The sequence below is a fragment of the Paralichthys olivaceus genome, chromosome 2, assembly GCF_024713975.1.
Source record: "Paralichthys olivaceus isolate ysfri-2021 chromosome 2, ASM2471397v2, whole genome shotgun sequence".
In the NCBI taxonomy this organism is placed as follows: Eukaryota; Metazoa; Chordata; class Actinopteri; order Pleuronectiformes; family Paralichthyidae; genus Paralichthys; species Paralichthys olivaceus.
Genome location: NC_091094.1, coordinates 882,501 through 905,000, shown reverse-complemented (window position 1 = coordinate 905,000; position 22,500 = coordinate 882,501). Strand labels below are relative to the sequence as shown.

Below are 22,500 nucleotides of genomic sequence, written 5' to 3'. Positions count from 1 at the left end.
GCTCAGGTCTTAAAACTTTATTTCATGAGGCATCTGGAGGTTTTTCCTCAGTGGAGTTTACTGACTTCTGAGAGTTTATGTGCTGTAATTGTTTTCAAGGGTGCGTCCTCGTGTTGGCTGTTCGGAGTTTTCTGTTCTCTCACACTGTTGTCCTGTAAGAGGCACTCGCACCTTTATTCTATTCCAAGCTCAGTTTCTTCATGAACTATATATGAAACCAGTGTTGTTTAAACACCAGAGGACGTCGTGCTTTGACCCTGCTCTGCAAACCAAAGACAACAACTGCCATGTGCTGTGGTTGTGTGTCTGTGTTTGCCCGTGTTTGGTGTCGGGGGCTGCCATGACGCAGTAAAGCTTCCAGTTTGTTGTAAAACATGACTGGAGTTAGTGGCTTCCTCTCACAGGCTAACAACTAGTTGAATCCAAATATTTTTGTGTAGTGGAGATGTGAAGTCCACCCGGATGCCACCCACACACAAACATTTACATCCGGCCCTCCCAGTCCGTCCAGTTGGTCAGTGCAGATGGTGTGAGAGCAGGAAGAGCTGACTCTACCGGTCGCTCCAGGTCTGAGCACACGCCTGACGAAGCCTGTGTCACAGTACGACGGTCAAAGATTCTCCGTGTCACATGCATGTCGGCTGTTACGTCCTGTGACACATCGTGGAGCCAGCAGTGCCTGGAACACTAATCCTGAACCGGAGGGGCTGAACTTCATCGGCATGTTGCAGTCGCCGGTGGTCGGATCCTGCTCGCCTTTACAATCTGTTACATTCCTGGACCGAGCGCAGCTTCTGCTTGCTCACTCTGCCTCATCTTGTTGCCCCGCTCCCCCTCCCAGCTCGTCTTTTTTGATTTCCCCTCTGGAATGTGACCTCTGGTGACCTTGACCGGCCCTCTTTGGGATTTTGCACACTTGGAGGGATCTCAATAGGACCCTGGGGCCTTTTCATAAGGGACACTGCTTCCCTCTAGCCCAGTGTGGCAGTAGCGTGGATACACCTATAGCTTTCCCTCCCAGAATATGTGCTTCCTTTCCTCACCTTTCTTTGTCTGGCTCTTTAAAATGAGTTTTTACTCTGCACAGTTTGCCTTGTTGTGACTTTTTGTTTTTCAGCCTCTGTTCCTCCAGAGTCTCTCTGTGATCACTTGTCTTTTGTTCATCCTGTTTTCTGAACTTTTCTTTTGATGAATACTTAGCCTCTGAGCTATGACAATCCTCCCCTCCCTCCCTCCAGCCCTTTCTTCTCTCTACCCACTGAGGTCATTATTGGTATGTGGGTTTGACGTTCCCAGCTAATCGATAACAATGTTCCGCTACCTGACAAAAGAGAATGCTCTGAATACAGAGAAGCCTTTTTTTTTTTCAAATAGCCGCATGCACGATAGGAACGTTTTTTTTTATCAGAGTTGGCGAATTAATCTGCTGGATGCAAAGACACTTACATTTTATTAATTCTGGAAAAATATTGATTCATTTTGCAGCGTCTTTAACTATTTTGATTAATGTCTGATGTGCTGTGCTTTGGTCCGTTAAGCTTCGTGCACCATGTTATCAGTTTGTCCAACATGGAGCGGGTCAGACAAAACCTGTTGTTCACAACTTTTTCCACTGACCTCAGCAATTTCGGCTTAAAAGTTTGGCCTCTTGTGGAAACAGGTCACTGCGAGTCCTCTGTGACAAGGTATCAGGTGAGGGTGAAAGATAAGAAGCTCCTGTAACTGAATAAAAGGCACAGTGTCCGTAAAGTCCCCTCAAGCTGCGTTCAGTTCAATTAGCCCCATCACAGCACCATCATTTACCAAATATGCTCTGTAACAACTTTGGTGATTAATCAGAGTAAAAAAAAAAATCCCCTCTCAAGAGTTAATCCTTGTTGCAGCAACACACCGCAGCTCGTTGCCCTCTGGGCTGGGTCAATTTTTTATATCTTGTTGGAATGTCCCCGGTTTTGCATTTAGCCCCCGAATCATTTGCACGAGAATGGGCCAGTTTTTTTTCTGTCTCTGTTGCATGATGGGGTGCACTGAAAGCCCGTGTGTGGTGAAAAGAAAGGGACGCAGGGACGGAAAGAGGGAGCATGATAAATAGTATCACTAGGATGTAATAATGGTTCCTGCATTGCTGTCCGCTGGTCTATAAAATCCCTTTGGGCCGTGGAATGTTGGCACAGAGAGAGGAGGTTTTTGTCCTTCCTGCCTCTGATGGAGAGCGGTCGAGAATCTGATTCCCTCCCTCCCCCTTTCAACCACCACATATTCTGGCAGTTGTTCGCTCAGGGCAGAAGTAGACCATAAAACCCCTCCTTCACTGGTTAAATATCACTTTCATGCAGCGTTTCTGGACGTACTCTTTGTGCTGGATCCACTTTCTGGTTAAATACACACGGTGTCTGCAACTAAGTTTTGATTTCATTTTACTCAAAAGGCCATTGTTAGAAACTCAGTATTTTTCAGTTTTAATGTAATTGTAGCTTAAGCTGTCTGGAAAGTCTCCACTACAATTGTTCCAGATGTCTGAAGTGTAATTGAAGTTATTTTTCACATTTGTTTATCCAGATCCTGGTCGTCGATTACGATGAATTATTGTTGTACTCTGCAGGAAGGAGCGAATTCATGCCCTGAATAATTATCATCCCTCCTGGTTTCTGTTTGTATTCGTGCCCCTCAGGTCGGTTTTAGTTGCATTCTAGTTTAGTTTAACAGCACGAAAAACAATGACTTTACGTATAAAGTTTCCTTGGGACTCTGTGCTTGTTTCATCTGCAATCTGCAGCAAGACGTTTGATGGCCTCACCTCAGGTTCTGGACTAATCAGTCATGAAAACTGTTACCAATTGATGTAACTCAGTCATCGTTTCAGTTCCACAGGTGTGAATATAAACACACTACACAAACCAACAGCACGTACTTATTTACATCGACCGCCTGGGAAACGTCAGCTTCTTTGCCACCACCTCCCCCATGCCTGAAAAAAAACGCTGCTGTGGCTTTGTGGTGAACGTAGATAAATATAGAGAGCCGTGGCAGAACGTGGAACATGATCCTCGCTGTGTTTCCATTGGGAAATGTATCACAGAGCCTGGAGGGAGGCCGTTTGATGTCGGTGCTGCTGCCTCTGCCGTCCCACGACACGCTGTCATCCTCTGACAGATGGTTGTTCCAGGCCTGAAGCCAGACAGCTATCAGCACTGATGCTCTCCGTCCCCGAGCAGGACAGATGTGCTGACTTTGTTAAAAAAAAAAAAAAACAATGGCAGGGAGTGAGCATGAAATGTAATAATCAAAACTCTGCAGGATCTGTGCATCTCAGAAGATCGTCTGTGTATCAGCTCCTGAGGAAGTCCGGTCTGGCAGAGGCCACTTGTATTAGTTTTTGACTTCAGCCATTTATTTTTGAGTGACCACATTTATTCTCAATCAGATCAGAGCTGCGGTTTATTGTGGATATCTCTGCTGCTTTCCCACAGTGAAGCTCTGTGTTCAGTACAAGTCCTGCAGTGTCTCTGGAATCTGAAGTTCCCACAAACAAAACTAAATTACCCCAATTTCTGTCAGACTGCTCTTATGCCATATACAGTGTAAACACACACACACACACACACACACACACACACGATGCATGTGCATGAAGCCAGTAGAGATCAGAGTGCTTTTGGGTGGTATGAGGGCTTCCCCTCATTCAGACATCCTTCCTGACAAATGTGCCTCGATAATACAGTACGTCTTTGATGTGGTGTGTGTGCGTCACTTCGTGTATCTCTGCAGTGTTGTGTGTGTGTGTGTGTGTGTGTGTGTGTGTGTGTGTGTGTGTGTGTGTGTGTGTGTGTGTGTGTGTGTGTGTGTGTGTGTGTGTGTGTGTGTGTGTGTGTGTGTGTGGGGTCTACTTCTCATCAGCCCACCAGTGGCTCGCTCAGCCACAGTCACTAAACCAATTGTCAGCGACCGAGGCCACCTTGTCCGTTTCAAATCCACATCATTCAGCTGAGATGAACGTGTGTGTGTGTACCTGTGTTACCTTTAGACATAAAGTAATGGAGCTCCGCTTGTTGAATTGAAGTGCTGACAGTTTGAACGACCCTGAAAGAGGCAGCGTCCCGGCCGTTTGAAAACCACTTCACCGCGGGATCTTCACGTTTGTACCTAGAAGAGCAGCAGCAGCAGCAGCTCACGGTGGTTCGGCCCAGAGACGGGGTTTCTTTCTTGGCTCCCGGTGCAGAGAAGAAAGAGGAATGTAGTGGCCGACTGCATAGCCAAGGTCGTGGCTTCTTAGCCGACCCACATGGAGAGAGACACATTCCTCAGGCTGCCAAACTCAGCACAACACACACAGAGGATCGCTCAGAGCCTGTTCTTCCTCGTTGCACTGCTCAGAGGAGAAAGTGAAGAACGCTCAATCGCACGTCTGTATACGATTAGCTTAGCATTGTAACATAGAAATAGAGTGGGGAAATGGCTAGCTTAGCTCAAGTGTCAACATTGTGTCGATGTTGTGTTAATGAGTCAGAGGAAGACTTGTCTCGAGCGGTTGTTGATAAGTAAATAATGGTGGTTATACATATACTCATGAAGTGATTCACGTCTATCTGGGGTTAAAGAGTGTTTCACTCCAGAAATGAATGGGTTTCATTGTGACTAAACCTTCCACGGTTAATGAATGGTGGCTTCTCAAATACTTAGTCAGTTGTTTCCTGGACTGATTCATATTCATGCTTGTTCTCTGGCTTTTATGAGACACAAGTCGGCTTGTGTTGGGGGGGATATTTCCTGTTTTGCTGCCTCTGTTTTATTATTGCCCACCACTTAAGGCCTGGAGCCGATCCCTGGCTGATAATGGCTCGTCAGTAACTCACATCCAGTCTTTGGCGCTGTGGTGGTTTTGATCCAGGCCAGCGATATGTCTGCCTGAGGGCCTGACATCTAAGAATCTGAAGATGGAAGAGGAGGTTAGACATTAGAGAGGCTCCTGTATCAGTTCGACTCGCCGCAGGCCTTCACATTATTTGTCCATCACTTGTGGATTTGGTAATAAGCTGGATTCATGACAGGGTGGCTCCACCGGTGGGAGGGAGTGACCAATAAAAGCAATTACGATAAGGCCGGGGACGCTCCCTTAGGTGGTGCTCATCAAAACCCAATTAGTTTTATCAGCCGAGGCTGAACCGGCGCTGCTGCCCCGTCTGTTCAGACTCTGCCTTATCTCAGGAAATGGGCAGTCGAATGAAAAAGCTCCATTACTCACTTTCCTGGGTAATGTCTGTCTTACTGATGGTTCTGTCCTCAGTGAGTGTGTCTGTTGGAGGAGCCACTGTTCTCTGAGACATTTCAGTTTCTAACAGCCTCTGTGTTTTTAAACCCCTTGACCTCTGCAGTGGAGATGTCCCTCCGGTGTCTCCGTTCGTATTTTCACTTCTGCTCAACAACAGCGACGATGTTACGTAAACCATAATAAATGATGATGTGTGTGTGTGTGTGTGTCAGAACAAAACTGCAGCTTCAGAACGGATTCCTTTTATTTGTGTATTTTTTAAAAAAGAAGAACCTCCCCCCTGTTGTCTTCATAATGTTCTTCAGGTTCGCTGTGACTTCTGTGTGTCACTGTCAAGTCTCACATGTTGCTGGGAGGTGGAAACTCAGCTATAGATAGATGGGGCATAGGTAGAAGGAATCTAGAGCTCGGCTGTCAGAGTAAAAGGCAAAGGTAAGTGTGTGCTCGTTCCATGACTGTGCTCTGAATAAAACACGAGGACCAGACTCGTTAAACTGGATCAACTTTATGATTTTTAACTCAGTCGTTACCTTTTAATATAACGCACCTTAACGTGGACCCTGTGGATCCCATAAACCATCGTCCGTTGTCCTGGAGTCTTCGGTCTCTGGCAAAGTTACATCAGGGGTCAGAAGTGCATCTTACAAGCAGATCAGGCGACACAATACACAGTGTAAATCCTGCGGTTCAAGTATCACCCAGCAGCGGGGGGAGGGGAGGCAGCAGTGTTGAAAACAGGATGGGACACGGAGGGAGGGAAATGAGAAGAGTAGCACTCTTTACTTCAAATCCCTGCACGCCATTCAAAGCCACACCTAATCTCAGACCAAATATCACGTGGAAGAAGAAAAAGAAAGTTACACCGTCAACATGAGTTTTCTCAAAGGTCAGAAGACACCCGAAAGAATAAGACGGTGAATTCCTCCGTGCGGGTGTTTCTTTTCTTTTCATAACTCCGTACCTCCTCCACGCCGCTGTGTGAAAGGAACAGATGCCTCTGTCTGTGTTGGCAGATGGAGGGATTGTTTCCCTCGGTTTAATGAAGGGAGGCTGTTGGAGGCTTATCCCCGGTTACCTTGGTCATTGATATGCTCTCGAGGCGTCCGGCGGCATTGTTCGCTGTCAATGGAAGGGACAGAGCCAAAGGCTGGGTGGCGGGTGTCTTGACAGTCCGCCTTTCAGCATCTGTGGACTATTGGGGAGCTGGAGAGTTTGGGACCTCAACGCTGAGATGAGCGAAACCAGGACAAGGGCCGGGGGTGAGGAGTGACAGGACAGGAAGTGACCTTCTTATTATTTTCAGTTTGAGTTCTTGCGTTTGAGGCCAGAGTGGAAGCAAAAAGGCCAAAGAAAAGGGGATTTTAAAGGGATAGTTCACTCAAACAAATGCCAGTAGAATACTCACTGCTGTGCTGGTTTTGGTGTTTTGGGGTTAAACAGCGTTGCAGCTGTCGTTGTCAAACTGCAGTGAAATTTTTCTTTTTAAAGCCAAATGATAAATGTATTCAGAATGAAGATGTTGGTCAAGTCCTCGTTATGAACGTCTCTTTTATTCAGAGGGAAGCAGGAAATGGTTTGTGGCCGGTAAATGTCAGTTTCCATATTACGTCCTGAATTCATTTAAATTGTAAACCTGCAGGTCGACCTGGAGGTGAAGGAGGAGCTTGCTAGTTTAATCAGTTGCTTCTGTCACATGTGATGATGTGTGAGTCACATGCTTGTGTTTTGACACAGCGAGGGGAAACAAGCTTGATAATTAAAATGGATTTTATTCAACAAAGAGCTTTGTTTGGCTCGGACCTGTGTGGTCGACTGAGTCTCAGATCAGAGGTCATCTGAGCTGATTACTGTTTAAAGTCTTGTTTTATGTAAGAAGCTATCTTTGATTTAAATTATGAAGAGAAAGACTCTTCAGTCCAGAGAAGAGGTTTGTTGAGACGCTGACGTTCTCACTGTATCGTTGTCATGGTGCAACTCCGCTGTTGTTTCCATGTTGTGTTGCAATGTTAGATTAAATACTTAACGTGCCTTGCATCAACACTGCAAACAGAGTTTTCCTTTCCCTCTTTTCTCCGTTCAATCCGTTTGTTTGGCTGAAAACTCTTCGGCTTGGCTTCGACCCACATCCGCCACATCGGGCAGAAATATGAGGCTGTGAATCACTGAAGGGAGGACAAGCAGGGGATCTCTGCATCCTAAGTGGCTCTGGAGTTGACTGATAAACAATGTGGTTCACCGCCTAGAAGAAGAACTTTGGGTTATACTTTGGTTTTTTGCAGAAAACCGACTTTAGCAGAGACGTAGCTTCATGAGTCTACTTTCTGGGAAATATTGGTTAAGCATCTCCTTCTGTACATTTAGGCTACGTCAAGTACCGTCTCATTATTCTGTTGTTAATTGGTTTTCTCAGGATGTTGGCTTTGACTTGTGGCTTTCTCCTGCACCAAACCAGTCCGCTGTAAAGGTTTAGTTTGTGCGGCAGAGAGTCCGTTACAGGCTGAGAATAGTTTGAGGACAGTTTGAGATTGCGGCAGTGATTCTGTGGAGTTTCATTCTCATGTGCAGAAGCAGCAGGAGATCGGCTGTAGATGAACAGAATATCCCCCAAAATTCTTTAGGTTTTTTTGTTGACGCTCAACTCTCCTTTCTACTTGTTAAGTTGTTAAGAGTGAACAATTCAATTAAGGCTTTTTTAAAGGAGCAGGCCTGACTCCACTCATTTAATCAACTTCATTTCTGTCTTCATGTCGTCATTATTGCTTCTATGCTGCCCTGCTCAGTTTAGCTAGCTAGAGTTAGCATACCCTGGCAAAAGACAAACTTTGATTAAAGTCGTACTCGGACTGTTCCAACATCTGAGATCCACGTGTGCGCGTCACGACGTCCAGGTCCTGAGCATCAGGCTGTTGTGACTGGATGAACGTAGCCTTAATAGATGAGACGTTCAGTGTTATTTAAATCACCATGAGAGCTGGTTTTCATGTTTGCTCAGTGACGTAACCACTGTTTACACACTTGGTGCCAGTCTGTGCAGGCTGAGCACATTTTTGTTCTGTTTGTACAGTAACACAGCAACACATCACTTCATCCTCCTGCAGGCTTTCGTGTTTTTCAGTTTCCCGTCCCAGCTGGAGAACATAGAGAAGATGGGATCAGTGGCAAAAAATCACAACACCAACATGAAGCGTAACAAAGTTTCTCGGTGTTGGATGTGTTTTTCCTCCTGTGTGTTGCTGAATGAAGCGGACCTGTCAGGGCAGGTCTCAGTTCGCCTGTCGGGCAGTAAGTTGTTATCTCAGATCTCTTCCGTCACCACAAACCTCCCCATTTCACCATGGGGGGGGGGGGGGGGGGGGTTTGAAGGTCAGGGGCAGTTTATTGACATGGCAGGACTCTGACAGAGAAGAACACATCGACCTCAGTGGGGGTTTAACTTGTTGTCTTTTACTTTAGCGGTTAACTTGAGTTGAAAACACAGGTGCTGCTTTTGTTTTTAAAGCTTCCAGCAAAACCTTCATACTGATCACTTACATCTTTATTACCCATCGACTCATCACATCAAGAGAATCCTAGATAATGAGTCGCAGTCATAACACTTAATTTATCATTTCTGAATGACTCCAGGATGTTTCCTGGGAAGGACGACATAATTACAGTGTCGAGATGGTAAACTCAGCTTTTCTGTGGTGAAGACTCTCTGTCTGTGGTTTGAGAGATAACCTGAGGTTTCCAGGGTTATTATATATTTCTAGATTAAATATTCTGTTCTTCACATGCGTCTCAGACTTCATTCATTTCGGTCTCAATAGTCTTTAACAGAAATGCAGTTTTATGTTGGACGCTCCTCAAGTTGAACACGTTTAATAATCCTGCTGGTTTTAAACTCACAGAAGTCGAGCCAGTAGAACGAGCCTCGGGCTGCGAGGTGAATTATCAGCGTTACACGATGAGTGACTCACGCTGCTGATGACTCATCTTCACTCCAATGAACCTACATTAACGCCTGAATGAGGTCGATTCCCATAATGTGCGTCGACGGGCCTGTTGCAGCGCGCCGCAACGGCCGTGGACCTGCATCTGAACAGTAGCGAGGAAATGGGGAGTCACCGGTTTACACCCCCCCCACGCCACCACCGTGTCCTTGTATGGGGTTTAAATGAGGACACAATGGAGCCGTGAGCCACTCTGAGGGGGGGGGGGGTCTTCGAACGTGACTAATTAGATTTAGGTTGTGATTTCATTAAACTTTTACCTTTTCTTTTTTTTTAAGAGGTAAAATAAACACACAACCCTCGTCTCACCTGTTGTGACTCACCTGAAAACTAAAAGATGAAATATTGGGCTGAACTGATCCGAACAGGATTAACTGTCATTTCTTTAAAAACGAGTGAATGTAGAGTCGGTGTGGTTCATCGGTCGACCTTGTTGCTGACGGGAGTCACAGTAAGATGGCCGCCCTCGTTTGAAGCCTCCATGGAGTCACAATGGAGAACCCCCCCACCCCACCCCCACCCTACTACTACTACTCATATAGGCTACTTTTTAAAGGTTGAGAGGATTACCTTCAAACACACACACACACACACACACACCGTAACTATGTCAAGTACTTAAACACACACACACACACACACACACCACACCACACAGGGAGGCCTCAGGCTTATCCCACCAGTTAACCCTTCAAATGAAGACCCCGTATATATGGGACTCAGATGGAAGCAATTATGAACTCATGACGTCAACACAACTGTGTGTGTGCGTGCGTGTGTGTGTGTGTGTGTGTGTGCGTGTGTGTGTCGGGGAGTCAATGAGGAAGCTGTGGGACGCTCTGACATGTTCCCTGTGTGATTTGTGGTCGTCTTTTCTTCTCAGTAAATGAAAGGTTTCGTTGAAGAGGGAAAAAGAAAAGCTTCTTCTTCTTTTCTTCTCACGACTCGTATCAAGTATAGTTTTCTTTTTCCACATGTGGAACAAAGACCTGTATTTGATCCATTAATCATCAGCCTTGAAGATGAGTTTGTTCAATCATAAGATTTTTTTCAGTCCAGTATTTCGGGTTAACTGTTGTTTTATTTGTTTAATTCAGTTGATTAACAAGTTAGTCCACTAAAAACTCTGTTAAATTAAAATGACCACTCACATGTTTCCAGAATCAGCAAAACATGAACGAAACATGTTTTGTATTGATAAGATTTAAATACACATCATTTGGGTTTAATTTCTATCTATATAATTCAGAAAATAACAATAGATTTGCCTTTTTAAATCAACCTATTGACTTCAGATAAATGTTCTGTTAATTGACTAATTAATTCATTTAAAACTTTTTCCGCCTGTTCTTCTCGCCTTGTTTCACCTCTGCAGCTGTTTGGTTTGAGCTTAACGCTGATTAATGTGTTGTAATGATAATTAGGCCGGTGGAGGGCGTGTCTGTGTTTTAATCCCATTTACGCTGCTTACTGAGCAAATGGTCACTGCCTGAAGAGCAGTGATGTGATTAAAGGAGGTTGATTAAATCACCTTTTCTTTCTCTAATGTAAAATCAGCTGGTTGAGTAACGTTCATCCTTTAAGAACAAAGTGACGTCTGAGCGACACTTTAAAACACAAAGGTTTTGCTTTAAAAATAATAAAAGATCAGAAGATTATCAATATATCGGAGAATTCATTGGATCATAATTTCATCACCTTCCTCCTGTGTCAGTATTTATCATCGTTATCAGAAGTTATTTCAGCAGCTGTTTCATTATTAAAAGTGATGTTTTAACACCGACGTGTTAATAATCAAGAGTGAGGACCGATCGTTAGGAAGGACATCACCCTCTGACCCCGGCTCTGTTGTCCCAGCAGGTTAGGGAGACGGAGACGTGGATGCCCATGAAGACCACACAGACCGTCGCCATGTCGACACACAGCGACGGCCTGGAGTCATCGGGAGACGCCCAGAACGGCTCCGACTTCGGCTTCACGGACGACGACGAAGACGACGAAGATGACAACGACTACTACACCGACAACTATGAGGACGAGTACGTCGAGTCATCTGGGTCAGGAGACGGAGGTCGGTCTCTTCTCATCTTTACTTTTGAAATCGCCTCTTGAATCGTGCGAAGATTAAAAAAAGCTGAGTTAAAACAATTTGGATTAAATGAAGAATCTGTTTCTTTCCACAGCAACAACTGTGTCACCTGAGCCAGAGTCCGAGCCGTCAGTGAAGGTGAGAGACGTTTCTAGATTTTAACTTTTATTTTGACCAAACGTGTAGAAGAAGACTCTGAACTTGGCGTCCGATCACACGAATGATTGACCTCCTGACTTCCTTTCCTCCATCTTCAGCCGGACGCCAACGACAACAAGATCCCAGATGTGGAGCCTCCGGTTCGACCAACCGTCAACGAGGTGGACATCGTCCAGAACAGCAACGAAATCCCACTGGTGAGGATGGACGCCGAGACGAGCGAGGACTACCCGTCCAACGTCCTCATGGCCCACGCCAGTGATGACAGCATCTTTAACAAGACCGAGGTCCTCGCAGGTCAGTACGATGCCATATTTAAAACACACAGCTTGTTCTCTGGTAAACGTTCCTGTCTGACGGGGAGCGGCCGCAAGAGATATTGTTCATTAAAATCTCAGTGACTAAGTCAGATGATAGAAATCATCACTTCCAGAGAGAGTCAGTGACAAACAGCAGCTCAAATATTTATTAAATACTTATATTACAGTTTCAAATGCTCTGGTGTCAGATCGTTGCTCAACTTCAGTCGATACCTGGAAGTTATTAGAGACTCAGGCGCTGGGGGAGTGTTTCTCTGATGTTCATGTTTCTCTGATGTTCATGTTTCTCTGACCGGTCGTCTGTCTCCTCCAGCTGTGATCGCAGGCTGCGCCGTCGGCCTGATGTTCGCCGTGCTCCTCATCCTCCTCCTCATCTACCGCATGAAGAAGAAGGACGAGGGCAGCTACGAGCTGGGGAAGAAGCCCATCTACAAGAAGGCCCCCACCACAGAGATCTACGCATAGACCCCACAGCCCCGCCCCTCACACACAAACACACACCTCACTCCCTGAAACCTGTAAATATCTAATCAGGGCCAGCTCCCGGCCTCACAGTGCCTCATCTTCATCATCCCTCCTCCTCCTCGCTTCTCTTCTGACTGCACAAACCTGGAGAGACGCCCCGACAACAACCGACTCACTGACTCCTGCTACCTGATGTGTACTAATTTCACTGGTGCTCTCTCAACCAATCAGAGGCTGTCCTCAGGCCGTTTAGTTTTTTTTTGGTCGAACAAGAAAAAGGAGGAGAGGACGACTTCAGCCTCGGTACGACGTCGTCATTGGTCCCACGTTCTTATCTGTCCCCGTGTCAAGAGGAAAAAAAAAAACTGGACTCTGACAAGTTCCGCTCTTGCTCGTCTTTCTTCTTCTCTCCTCCTTCAGTTGAAACACTAACGCAGTGCAATGATGTTTTGTATCTCTGGTACCATTCAGTTATTTATTTCCCCTCCTCTTCCTCTCGACCTGTTTCATGGACTGAAGCTTCTCACTCGACTGAAGCAAATGATTTTTAACTGCTTTTTATTTTTAACCACCTCCACGTGACGCAGAGAGATTTAAGACATTTCACTTTTTTTCCCCATTAATCAAAAAAAAAAAAAAAAAGCTCACAAATCTGTAACGTGGCTGTGAAGCTGTGGTTTCATGTTGTCATCAGACCTGAGGTTCGTTAGAGCCAATCACAGGTCAGCAAACCAAGCTCACGTCCTGTAAACTTTCAGAAGCTGCAGATTTGATTAAAACAAGATTCTTAGAACGGTTTCTTTTTCTTTGAGACTTTCAGTTTGGTCCTCGAGGGGAAAGTCCCGTCGTCTGGCACGCAGCTCCAGATAAGAGAGCTCAGCTAATCTGGAAAAAGAACGTTTGAATACTACGTGACCCGGGTCCCTCAGTGTCTCCTCTGCTGCCACGGTGAACAGTGCTTCAAAAGGTTTCACCTCTGTAATAATCACCGCTGTGCCTCTGGGGTTTGTTTTCTGTTATTATGGAGAAGTCAAGCCGGCGAGCTCGGGACACGCCTACATTCCTCTCACACACACACACACACACACACACACACGCACACACACACACACACACAGCTTGCTCATGTGTTACGGGAGCAAAGATCCGTCAGCGTGTCGGCTGCAGCTGCTCTCTCTCTCTCTCCCTCTCTCTCTCTCCTCACAGTTACGTTTCACCTGAAAGAAACAAACGTCAGTTACGTCGCTAACAAGTCCGATAGCTTGACTTAGCATTGAGTAAAAAGAAAAGCAGCGGCCTGGTTCGGTCCAGAGAGAGAAACTACGAGCTTCTTCATTCTGCCTCTAGGTACGAAAAGATTCATTTCAGATGATGTAACTGTCACTACCCACAAACCCCCACGGTTCCCGGAGGTAGACGACAGAAGACGTGCACGTGAACACCTCTGGGTACACGAGTCACTGCTCAGTTCATCCTGAGGCTTTTATTTCCTTCAGTGACGGAGCTGATGTTATGTTTGATTTTTTGATTTCATGATAAGATTCTCCTGCAAACTGGATTCAGTTTGTTTTCACGTCAAGTGATGAAACGTAGTAAATTCCCCGGTGACGCGTAAAACAATGAACTGTCATAATAACGTGAATATTGGGAGGCAGGTGTCAGGGACAGAGCCGCGCGAGCTGCTGCCGCTCTTTATGCTAAGCTACGCTAGCCGTTCTTCGTGTCTGAGCACTGCGGTCACTCAAGCTTCTCTTCATGGATCCATTAAATGTTATTGATCGTTTATCCTGTAACTCGGAGAAACCGGTAGTTTTTTGGTACTTTTGTTCTCTCGTGGCGTTGATGCTTTCTCAATAAGCTACACCGACGGTTAGTCGTTGGTTTGATATTTTTATTTTCATTTCGGGGTCTTTGAGCAGAAGCTGAAGCCACGAACAGGTTCGACGCTCACATTTCTTTAGCTGAAGCCGGCACACAGTCTACCAAGGATTTGTACATAGTCGTTAGATAAAACGAAAAAAAGAGAAAGATTAACTTGGTACTTAGCCACATCCTGGCAACAAGAAATATCTACCAAATATTTAAATGCCAAATTGTTCTTTTGTGTTTTTGTTTTTCCCCCGACAGTAACGTTCCTGTGATTTTACTGTAAATGAGTTTTGATACTACGATGCTAATACTAACTCACCTCCTCTCATTGTTCTCCAGTGTTTTTATTTGGATTTTATTTTTCTCCAGTAGATCGTTCTTATTTTTTTTTTTGTTGTATTAATTTAACTGTCAAATTATTTTATTGCCTTCTTTCAGGTTGGGGTGTTTCCCCCTTTTTAAGCTGTTGTATATGTGATTTTAAAAGTTTTATATACACTAGTTTGAGATTTTCAGAAGCAAATAGTTTTGAAACTTTTTATTTTGTAAGAGTTTCTATTATCTCTTAGACCTTTTTGTTTTTGCTTTTGTATTTATGTTTGTTTGTGTGTTTGTAGAAGGATTGCTGACGTGGTCGTTGTTCAGGGGATGTTGTGCCGACGTTGTCAGGAGCAGACCTGAGCTGATTATCACTTGGAGCCAAAATGGACGCCGATAAATTAGCTAATTGTTTGGATGTTTCGTCTTTGGCTCCAAAAAAAACATTTAATCACGTGTTTCCTTCCTGTGCGTCGGCCGACCTGAACGCTGATTATATTTTCTTCTGGCTCGGCAGGTGATCGGCCTCAGGTCTGCTCAGTGAACATGGAGAGAAAATGTTCTGCTGCTTAATGTCACAAACATCACATGTGAATCACCAGTGGAGAGAAGAAGCCAATGAATCATTGGCTTCTGCTGCAGGTCCTGATTTATTGGAAATAAAGCTATTTTTATGCACATTAACATTTTAAAAGGTCGTCTTTGTCCCGTTCTTTGTTTGAGTCTCGAGCTCTTTCTGTTCGACACGTCAACACGAGAAATATGTTTGAAAGACAAAAGTACTTTCGGGACTGAAACTCTACTGACATCAGGTCTGATGACACGTCTGGTTCCTTCATGCAGAGAAGAGACGACAAGAAATAAAAGAAGAAACTGGAGAAATCAGAAACGAGTGAGAGCTGATCTTCATTTTTATGTTTCCCCATCGTGTGTGTGCGTGTGTCAGTGTGTGTGTGTGTACACACACATTCATACTGAACCAACAGACAAGCTGCTGCCTGTCGACCTCTGAGCTGCAGGGAAAAACAAGAGATGCCAAAACACTGAGTGCAACACACACACACACACACACACACAGGTTATTTATTTGTTCAGACTCTGGAGCTGAAGACAAACACAGATGAAGGTTTACATGAATATTTTAAATTCTCTCAGACGTTGATCGTGTGTTCAGATATGTCACTGTAAATAATGCAGTGATCCACCTGCAGGTGGCGCTACACAAAAGTCAGGGATCATTGAAGTCGTTACAGTTTGACCACGAATAATTTATGGAAATCCATCATTACTTGAACGCACACAGACACACACCTCCACACATGACACACTGTGTGTCTCATCAGGAACATTTGTGGGAATTTCCAGGACGTGTTGTACCAGGCTGTGTGTGTGTGTGTGTGTGTGTGTGTGTGTGTGTGTGTGTGTGTGTGTGTGTGTGTGTGTGTGTGTGTGTGTGTGTGTGTGTGTGTGTCCATGAAGCGTCTCAATCTGACGATCGGTGACTGGAACATTTCAACATCTCGGTCTCTATCTGCCTCCATCTCCGCTCTAATGAAGAAGGAAACACAATCTGTCGGGAGCCGAGTCAAACTGAAACCACGGAGACGAGAGCTTCAGGCGAGATCGTGATTTCAAAGAGGAAATGTTCAGGATCCTTCGATGTGTTGACAGAACTGAGCGTTAACCTTCAGACGTCAGGACTCGTTCACACCTTGTTTGTCTCAGACCTTCAGGGTTTCCAGTCTGAACCTGAACATCAGGTGAGAAAGGTTCCTCAGACCAACGCACCGAAGTTTAGTCCAAAAGAGGTTTTCTGATAAAGATGTTATGTGAAATGAACTTATTGACTTATATCTATCTTATATGTACACAGATGATCAGTGACGCACGTCTCACGGAGCAGAAATCTGGGTCGTGACGTTTCTTTAAATATATTTGAACTGTTGAGACACTTTACTGAGCAGATCACACACACGAGGAGGAAGTCAGGGTCTTAAATCTGTCAACACCTTCACAAAGGTCAGAGGTCAAGTGAGGAGCGATGACAGGAAATTAGGCTCTCAGTGTGTGTGTGTGTGTGTGTGTTTATATACGTACATGACTGGATCAGTGTTGCATCAACATTTATGTTGAAACTCTCAGATCAACATTTATCTTCATTTTCTGCTCTTTACGTTCTCTCCTCAGTGTGTGTGTGTGTGTGTGTGTGTGTGTGTGACACTTCATGTCTCATAATAATAGAAAACTCTTTTTTCTTTATATGAGTCATATTTCAGAATTTGAATTTTGTTTGGATTTAATGTGTTTGTTGGTTTAGTTTAACTTATTTGAACTTTATTCAGATCTTATAAATCCTCAGACAGAACATCATGTACATCAGAACATCAGAACATCATGTCTGTCCCTGGGACGTCGTCTCAAAAAACCTGGTTAAGAAATGAATTATTATTCCTTGTATTGAACGTCCGTCATCTTCAACCCGTTAAATTATTAAAGTCTCTGAGACACAAGTAACAAGATTCTTCCTGTTGATTTCTGGATCGTCGTCAATCTGAAACCGTGTTGATCAGCTCGTCTCATTAAAAGTGTGAAAGCAGTCGCACACATTGTGCCGACGATTCTGTCGCCAACTCTGGAAGAAGGAAAACCGTCCAATTAAAAGCAGGAACACAGAAGCAGACTCATCGAGTTTTACATCGAGTCAGGAAACGAAACGTGGAGCGACGTCCTCGTTAATAAACTTTAAACCTGAGATCATATAAAGAAAGTTTTTATTCAACTGAAACTTTCCTCTGGTAAAAGTGTGGAATGCTAAAGTGTTAGCATGAGGCACAGAGAGGGAGAGAGAGTGGGTCTCTCTCTCCCTCTCTGTGCCTCATCCTCTCTCTCTCGTCTCTCCTTGTCATAGGCCACCTTTTGTCTGTGCCCACAGACACACACAGACACACACACACACACACAGACACACACACAGACATTCCTCTGCCCGGCAACAATGAGGCCTTTGTGTTTTCACCTCCCGTGTTTTCATTTCATTTTTTATTGCTCTGAACTCACATGGAGAATTTAATCATCTCTCCGCTGGTTCCTGAGGTTGAGTTTGAAAAGATTTTTTTTGTTTGACGGCCGGTCGTCGGGGGAGGGAGGCAGCTGTGATGTGTGTTCCCATAACCACACACACACACACACACACACACACACACACTGGAGTGATCCAAGGACAAAAGGACAACCTGTATTTGTTTTAACTTTGTTTTCGTTTCTTATCGTCACTGTTGGAAAAGTTTTCTGGCTGTGAAACCCGGAGAAGGAGCAGAGGATTGTGGGAAATGAAACAAAACAGAAAATAGCGATAAACGATGAACAGAGTCAGTCTGGCCTCCTCCATGTTAGCAGACGGGACATGAACCAAACTAAAAATCAAAGTAGACGTTGAATAAATGTTTGTAAAGATGTTTCTGTCGTTTCAGCTCGTTCTCATCAGTTTGTTTGAATCAGTTATCGATGATATAAAAACAGGCGGAGACGTCATGATTGACAGCTGACACTGACTCATGATTGACAGTTGTCTGGATTCGCTGGAACATCCCGTCAGTGTTCTGCACCACTTTCCATTTCCTGTTTTATTTTGTCACTTCCAACATTTCCTGTTTTGTCAGTTCCTGCTTCCTGGTCACTTCCCAACCTCACACCCGTCACCTGGTTAGTTTCCTGTCCCTGCGTCTCTCACAGGTGAACCCCTCAGATCATCACGTGTTTGTCTCAGGATGACGCTCTGAACTGTGGGTAAAGAAAATCTATTTCCTGCTGAACACGTGAAAAAACACGTCACAGTGATGTCACAGTGATGTCATCACTCCAGAGCTTCACACAATGAAGACGAGTTTAACAGCTGAAGGTGTTGGGATGTGTGTGTGTGTGTGTGTGTGTGTGTTTGTGTGTGTGTGTTTGTGTGTGTGTGTTTGTGTGTGTGTGTTTGTGTGTGTGTGTGTGTGTGTGTGTGTGTGTGTGTGTGTGTGTGTGTGTTTGTGTGTGTGTGTTTGTGTGTTTGTGTGTGTGTGTGTTTGTGTGTGTGTGTGTGTGTGTGTTTGTGTGTGTGTGTTTGTGTGTTTGTGTGTGTGTGTGTTTGTGTGTGTGTGTGTTTGTGTGTGTGTGTGTGTGTGTGTGTTATCAACACTGTGTTCATGGAGGTTTTTTCAGATCAGTTAAATATTTCAGTGTCAGTTTGATCCAGACGTGTTCAGGTTCTTATATTCTTATCATCTCTCTCTCTCTCTATATATATATATAGAGAGAGTATTTATATATATACATATATATATATATAAATACTCTCTCTCTATATATATATACAGAGAGAGAGTATTTATATATCTATATAGAGTATTTATGTATATATATGTATATAGCGTGACTAAGTTCAGTTCATCTCTTCTCTCGGCTCCGCAGCAGGGAGGCCATCACTTCCTGTTATTGAGACTTAGGGAGGGTCGGAGGTTAAGGGTGGGGGGGGGGAGACGGACGTAGTGTTGACAAGGGGGGGAGGGGGGTTGGGGGGGCAATGACAGGAGGAATTACTGAGGAATGATGGGAATTTTTTGAACATCAATGCTGGAGTCTCTCTCTCTCTCTCATCCTAATGTAATCTATTACTCGGCTGTACTCGTTGTCTCCGTTGTTCTGTCCACTCTGTGTGAACGGAGTCACGGGAACACGTGACGCTGCGTTCACACTCAAACAACCACAACACGCAGGTCACGTGTCCTGGTCATGTGGTGTACACAGGAAGTCGATCGACTGATGAGAACCAATCAGGAAGAGAACGTGTTCGTCCAGACTCAAACACGACTCGGAGTTTTCAAACTGAATCTCTGCCGGGTGTAACCATAGCAACAGGGATTCTTTAAAGCTCACCCCAGTGAGAGCAGACGCAGCGTCACTGCCCCCTGTTGGTGGGTGAGTTCAGGGACACTCGGATATTCAGGAGAAACTCTCGTTAGATTTAATAATCGCTGGTGATTGATTCTTGATTTCCTCATGTCTTTGAACAACGTGAGACGACAGAGCAACAGAGACAATTAGAATCATTTTGAAAAGAGTTTTCAGTTTGTTGCTCGACTGTGAGTTTCACCTGAACACGAGGGAACAGGATCATGTGGTTCACTCTCCGACACGTCGTTAGAAAACAACATGGAGGCGTTCCACCTCCTGCATTGTTCTGCTGATCGGGCCGAGCTGTGGGAGGATCCTGTTACATGTGGAGTGACCTGCCAAACACGGGACAATGAAGGAGAGCAACACACACAACACGCACACAACACACACACAACACGCACACAACACACACACAACACACACACAACACACAACACGCACACAACACACACAGTCACACCTCACTCTCACAACACGACTACACAAAAACACTGCTTGTTCTTTTGTGAGACGTCAGCTCAGAGTCAACGTGGTTCTGTCCTCTCAGAAATAAATTCAGTTTGTGTCACGAGGTGAAAAATCAAAGATTTCAAATTATTTGACAGATTTTATTTCTCCTGAGTTGTTTGAGTTATTGTTGTTTTTAGTTGATCAGTCATTCAACGCTGCCTGATTGTTTCAGCAGAGGAATATGACTCTGATGGAGAGACAGACAGATAGATGGATGGATGGATGGATGATGGATGGATGATGGATGGATGGATGGATGATGGATGGATGGATGGATGATGGATGGATGATGGATGGATGGATGGATGGATGGATGATGGATGGATGGATGATGGATGATGGATGGATGATGGATGGATGATGGATGGATGATGGATGGATGATGGATGGATGGATGATGGATGATGGATGATGGATGATGGATGGATGGATGGATGGATGATGGATGATGGATGATGGATGATGGATGATGGATGGATGATGGATGGATGATGGATGGATGATGGATGGATGATGGATGGATGGATGATGGATGATGGATGATGGATGGATGGATGGATGGATGATGGATGATGGATGATGGATGATGGATGATGGATGGATGATGGATGATGGATGGATGATGGATGGATGATGGATGATGGATGGATGGATAGACAGATTAATGCAGCGGCCACATTTTGTTTTCATCTGAACTAACTCCACCATGTTCACTGTTTATATCAGAATATGAACTTTGACACTTCCTCTCTTGTCTCTTGTTTACAGGCTCATTATATGTTGTTCTATTATATTCTTGTACTTATATTGTGTATAATTTACTATGTAAGTCATACACAGATACACACATGTGAAATACATACATGTGAAATACATACATGTGAAATACACACATGTGAAATACACACATCGATGTAATTAAGAGTCAAACCTTAGTTCTGACGTGTTTATATGATTTAATATGATTTAATATGATTTAATATGATCTGACATTTCTGTTGATTTCAATAAATCAGATTCTCCACTGACTGTGTGTGTGTGTGTGTGTGTGTGTGTGTGTGTGTGTGTAAATCAGCTCCATGTGTGTTTGGAGGTACAGTAAATCCGTCACCCGGCCCCCGGGTTCATTTCCAGGAGGCGGGGGGGATAAACACTAAGCTGACTAAAGGCGGGTCAAGAGTCTCCACCCTCAGGGGGGACATCAAGAGGTAAAGTCAGCATACCTCATACATGTAGTCAGGGGAACTCGATCCCACTCGTTCACTCCCTCACTCGTGTGTGTGTGAACATGTGTGTGTGTGTGTGTGTGTGTGTGTGAACATGTGTGTGTTCCTGTATCTTTGTGTCTGGTCCTCACTTCTTCAGTGGACTGTTTGAGGTTAAGAGTAAAGCCAAAACGTCTTGATCGCCCCCTGGTGGTTGGCCTCCTCCTCCATGTTAACAGATGGGACATGGGCAAATCTAAAAAGTCAAAGAAGACGTCTGATAAATGTTTGTAGAGATGTTTCTGTCGTTTCAGCTCGTTCTTCTCTCTCTGAAGTTCAAGTGTTTCTGATCAGTTTGGTCTAATGAGTTATTTGATGATATAAAAATAGACGTGATGATTGACAGCTGAGACTGACTCAGGATTGGTTGAACGTGTGTATGGGCGGGGCCTTGACACCACTGCTGCACAGACTCCAGATAACGTCAAAAGCAAAAGATGGTTGTGTTTGTGTTCAAGTCGGGGGAATCAGAGACACGTCGTCCATCTTTATTTACAGTTTGTGGTGCAGACACGTAAATCGTAGTAAAGACTTCTCGCACACATTCAGACGTTCTTCAACCAAACCTCTAAAGGACGAAGCTTTTAGCTGAAGGTTATTATCATGGGACCTCGTTTGGATGTTTCAGGTCACGAGTCGTCTCAATCTCCTGCACGTGGACTTCACAGAAGGCGAGCATGACGTTGGACTCAGGGTCCGTCTCTCAGCTCCAGGATCTTCTGCCCGTCTTCCACCAGAGGCTCATGAACGTGACACACCAGGAACAGAGAATCCGTTTGAATTTGCCAGAAATGTTTCTTGGGATTCGAGGATGAAGGGATTCGAATTTAGTGCCTAAAGGTCAAAGGTCACTAAAGAATTCCTCCTCGGTTCTGTTCATCTCTTATCAAGACTCGTTCTAAGATCTAGTGATGGAGACGTTTTGTGGCTCAGTTTAAATCTGATGATTCTGCACATGAAGAGTAAATTAACCCGTCCGCCTGTGACTCCACATGTTTGAGGCTTAAAGTCGGAGCTCCGCACGCCGACCACAGCTCGTTCAAACCCTCCTGAAGCTTGTGCAAATATCAGCCAGCGCCTGAGAGAAAATCCTGCCGCACCGACAGGAAGTGTGTGTGTGTGTGTGTGTGTGTTTGTGTGTGTGTGTGTGTGTGTGTGTGTGTGTGTTCGTAATCGTTTCAACTTTAACAGAAAGTTCAGCTGAAACTCAAACTGACTCTGAACCTGTTAATGACCTCAGAGCGATGAAGATTTATAATTATTTATAATAAAGTTTTATTCAATCTGTAACAATGTTTTTTACTCCTGA

The 22,500-nt window shown here is 44.6% G+C and overlaps 1 protein-coding gene across 2 annotated transcripts in view; it reads left to right on the top strand.

Moving 5' to 3' along the window:
- sdc4 (syndecan 4) overlaps window positions 1-15,175 on the top strand; it is a 16,730-nt gene extending 1,555 nt beyond the window's left edge. The window contains exons 2-5 of one of the 2 annotated variants that reach the window (XM_020106374.2): window positions 11,122-11,332; window positions 11,445-11,488; window positions 11,608-11,806; window positions 12,143-15,175. In XM_020106374.2, the coding sequence (XP_019961933.2) occupies window positions 11,122-11,332; window positions 11,445-11,488; window positions 11,608-11,806; window positions 12,143-12,294 (606 nt within the window). In that variant the 3' untranslated portion in view covers window positions 12,295-15,175. Of the gene's footprint in view, window positions 1-11,118; window positions 11,333-11,444; window positions 11,489-11,607; window positions 11,807-12,142 lie in introns of both variants that reach the window. The other variant, XM_020106373.2, reaches the window with a different exon arrangement.
- The last annotated feature ends 7,325 nt before the right edge of the window (window positions 15,176-22,500 follow it).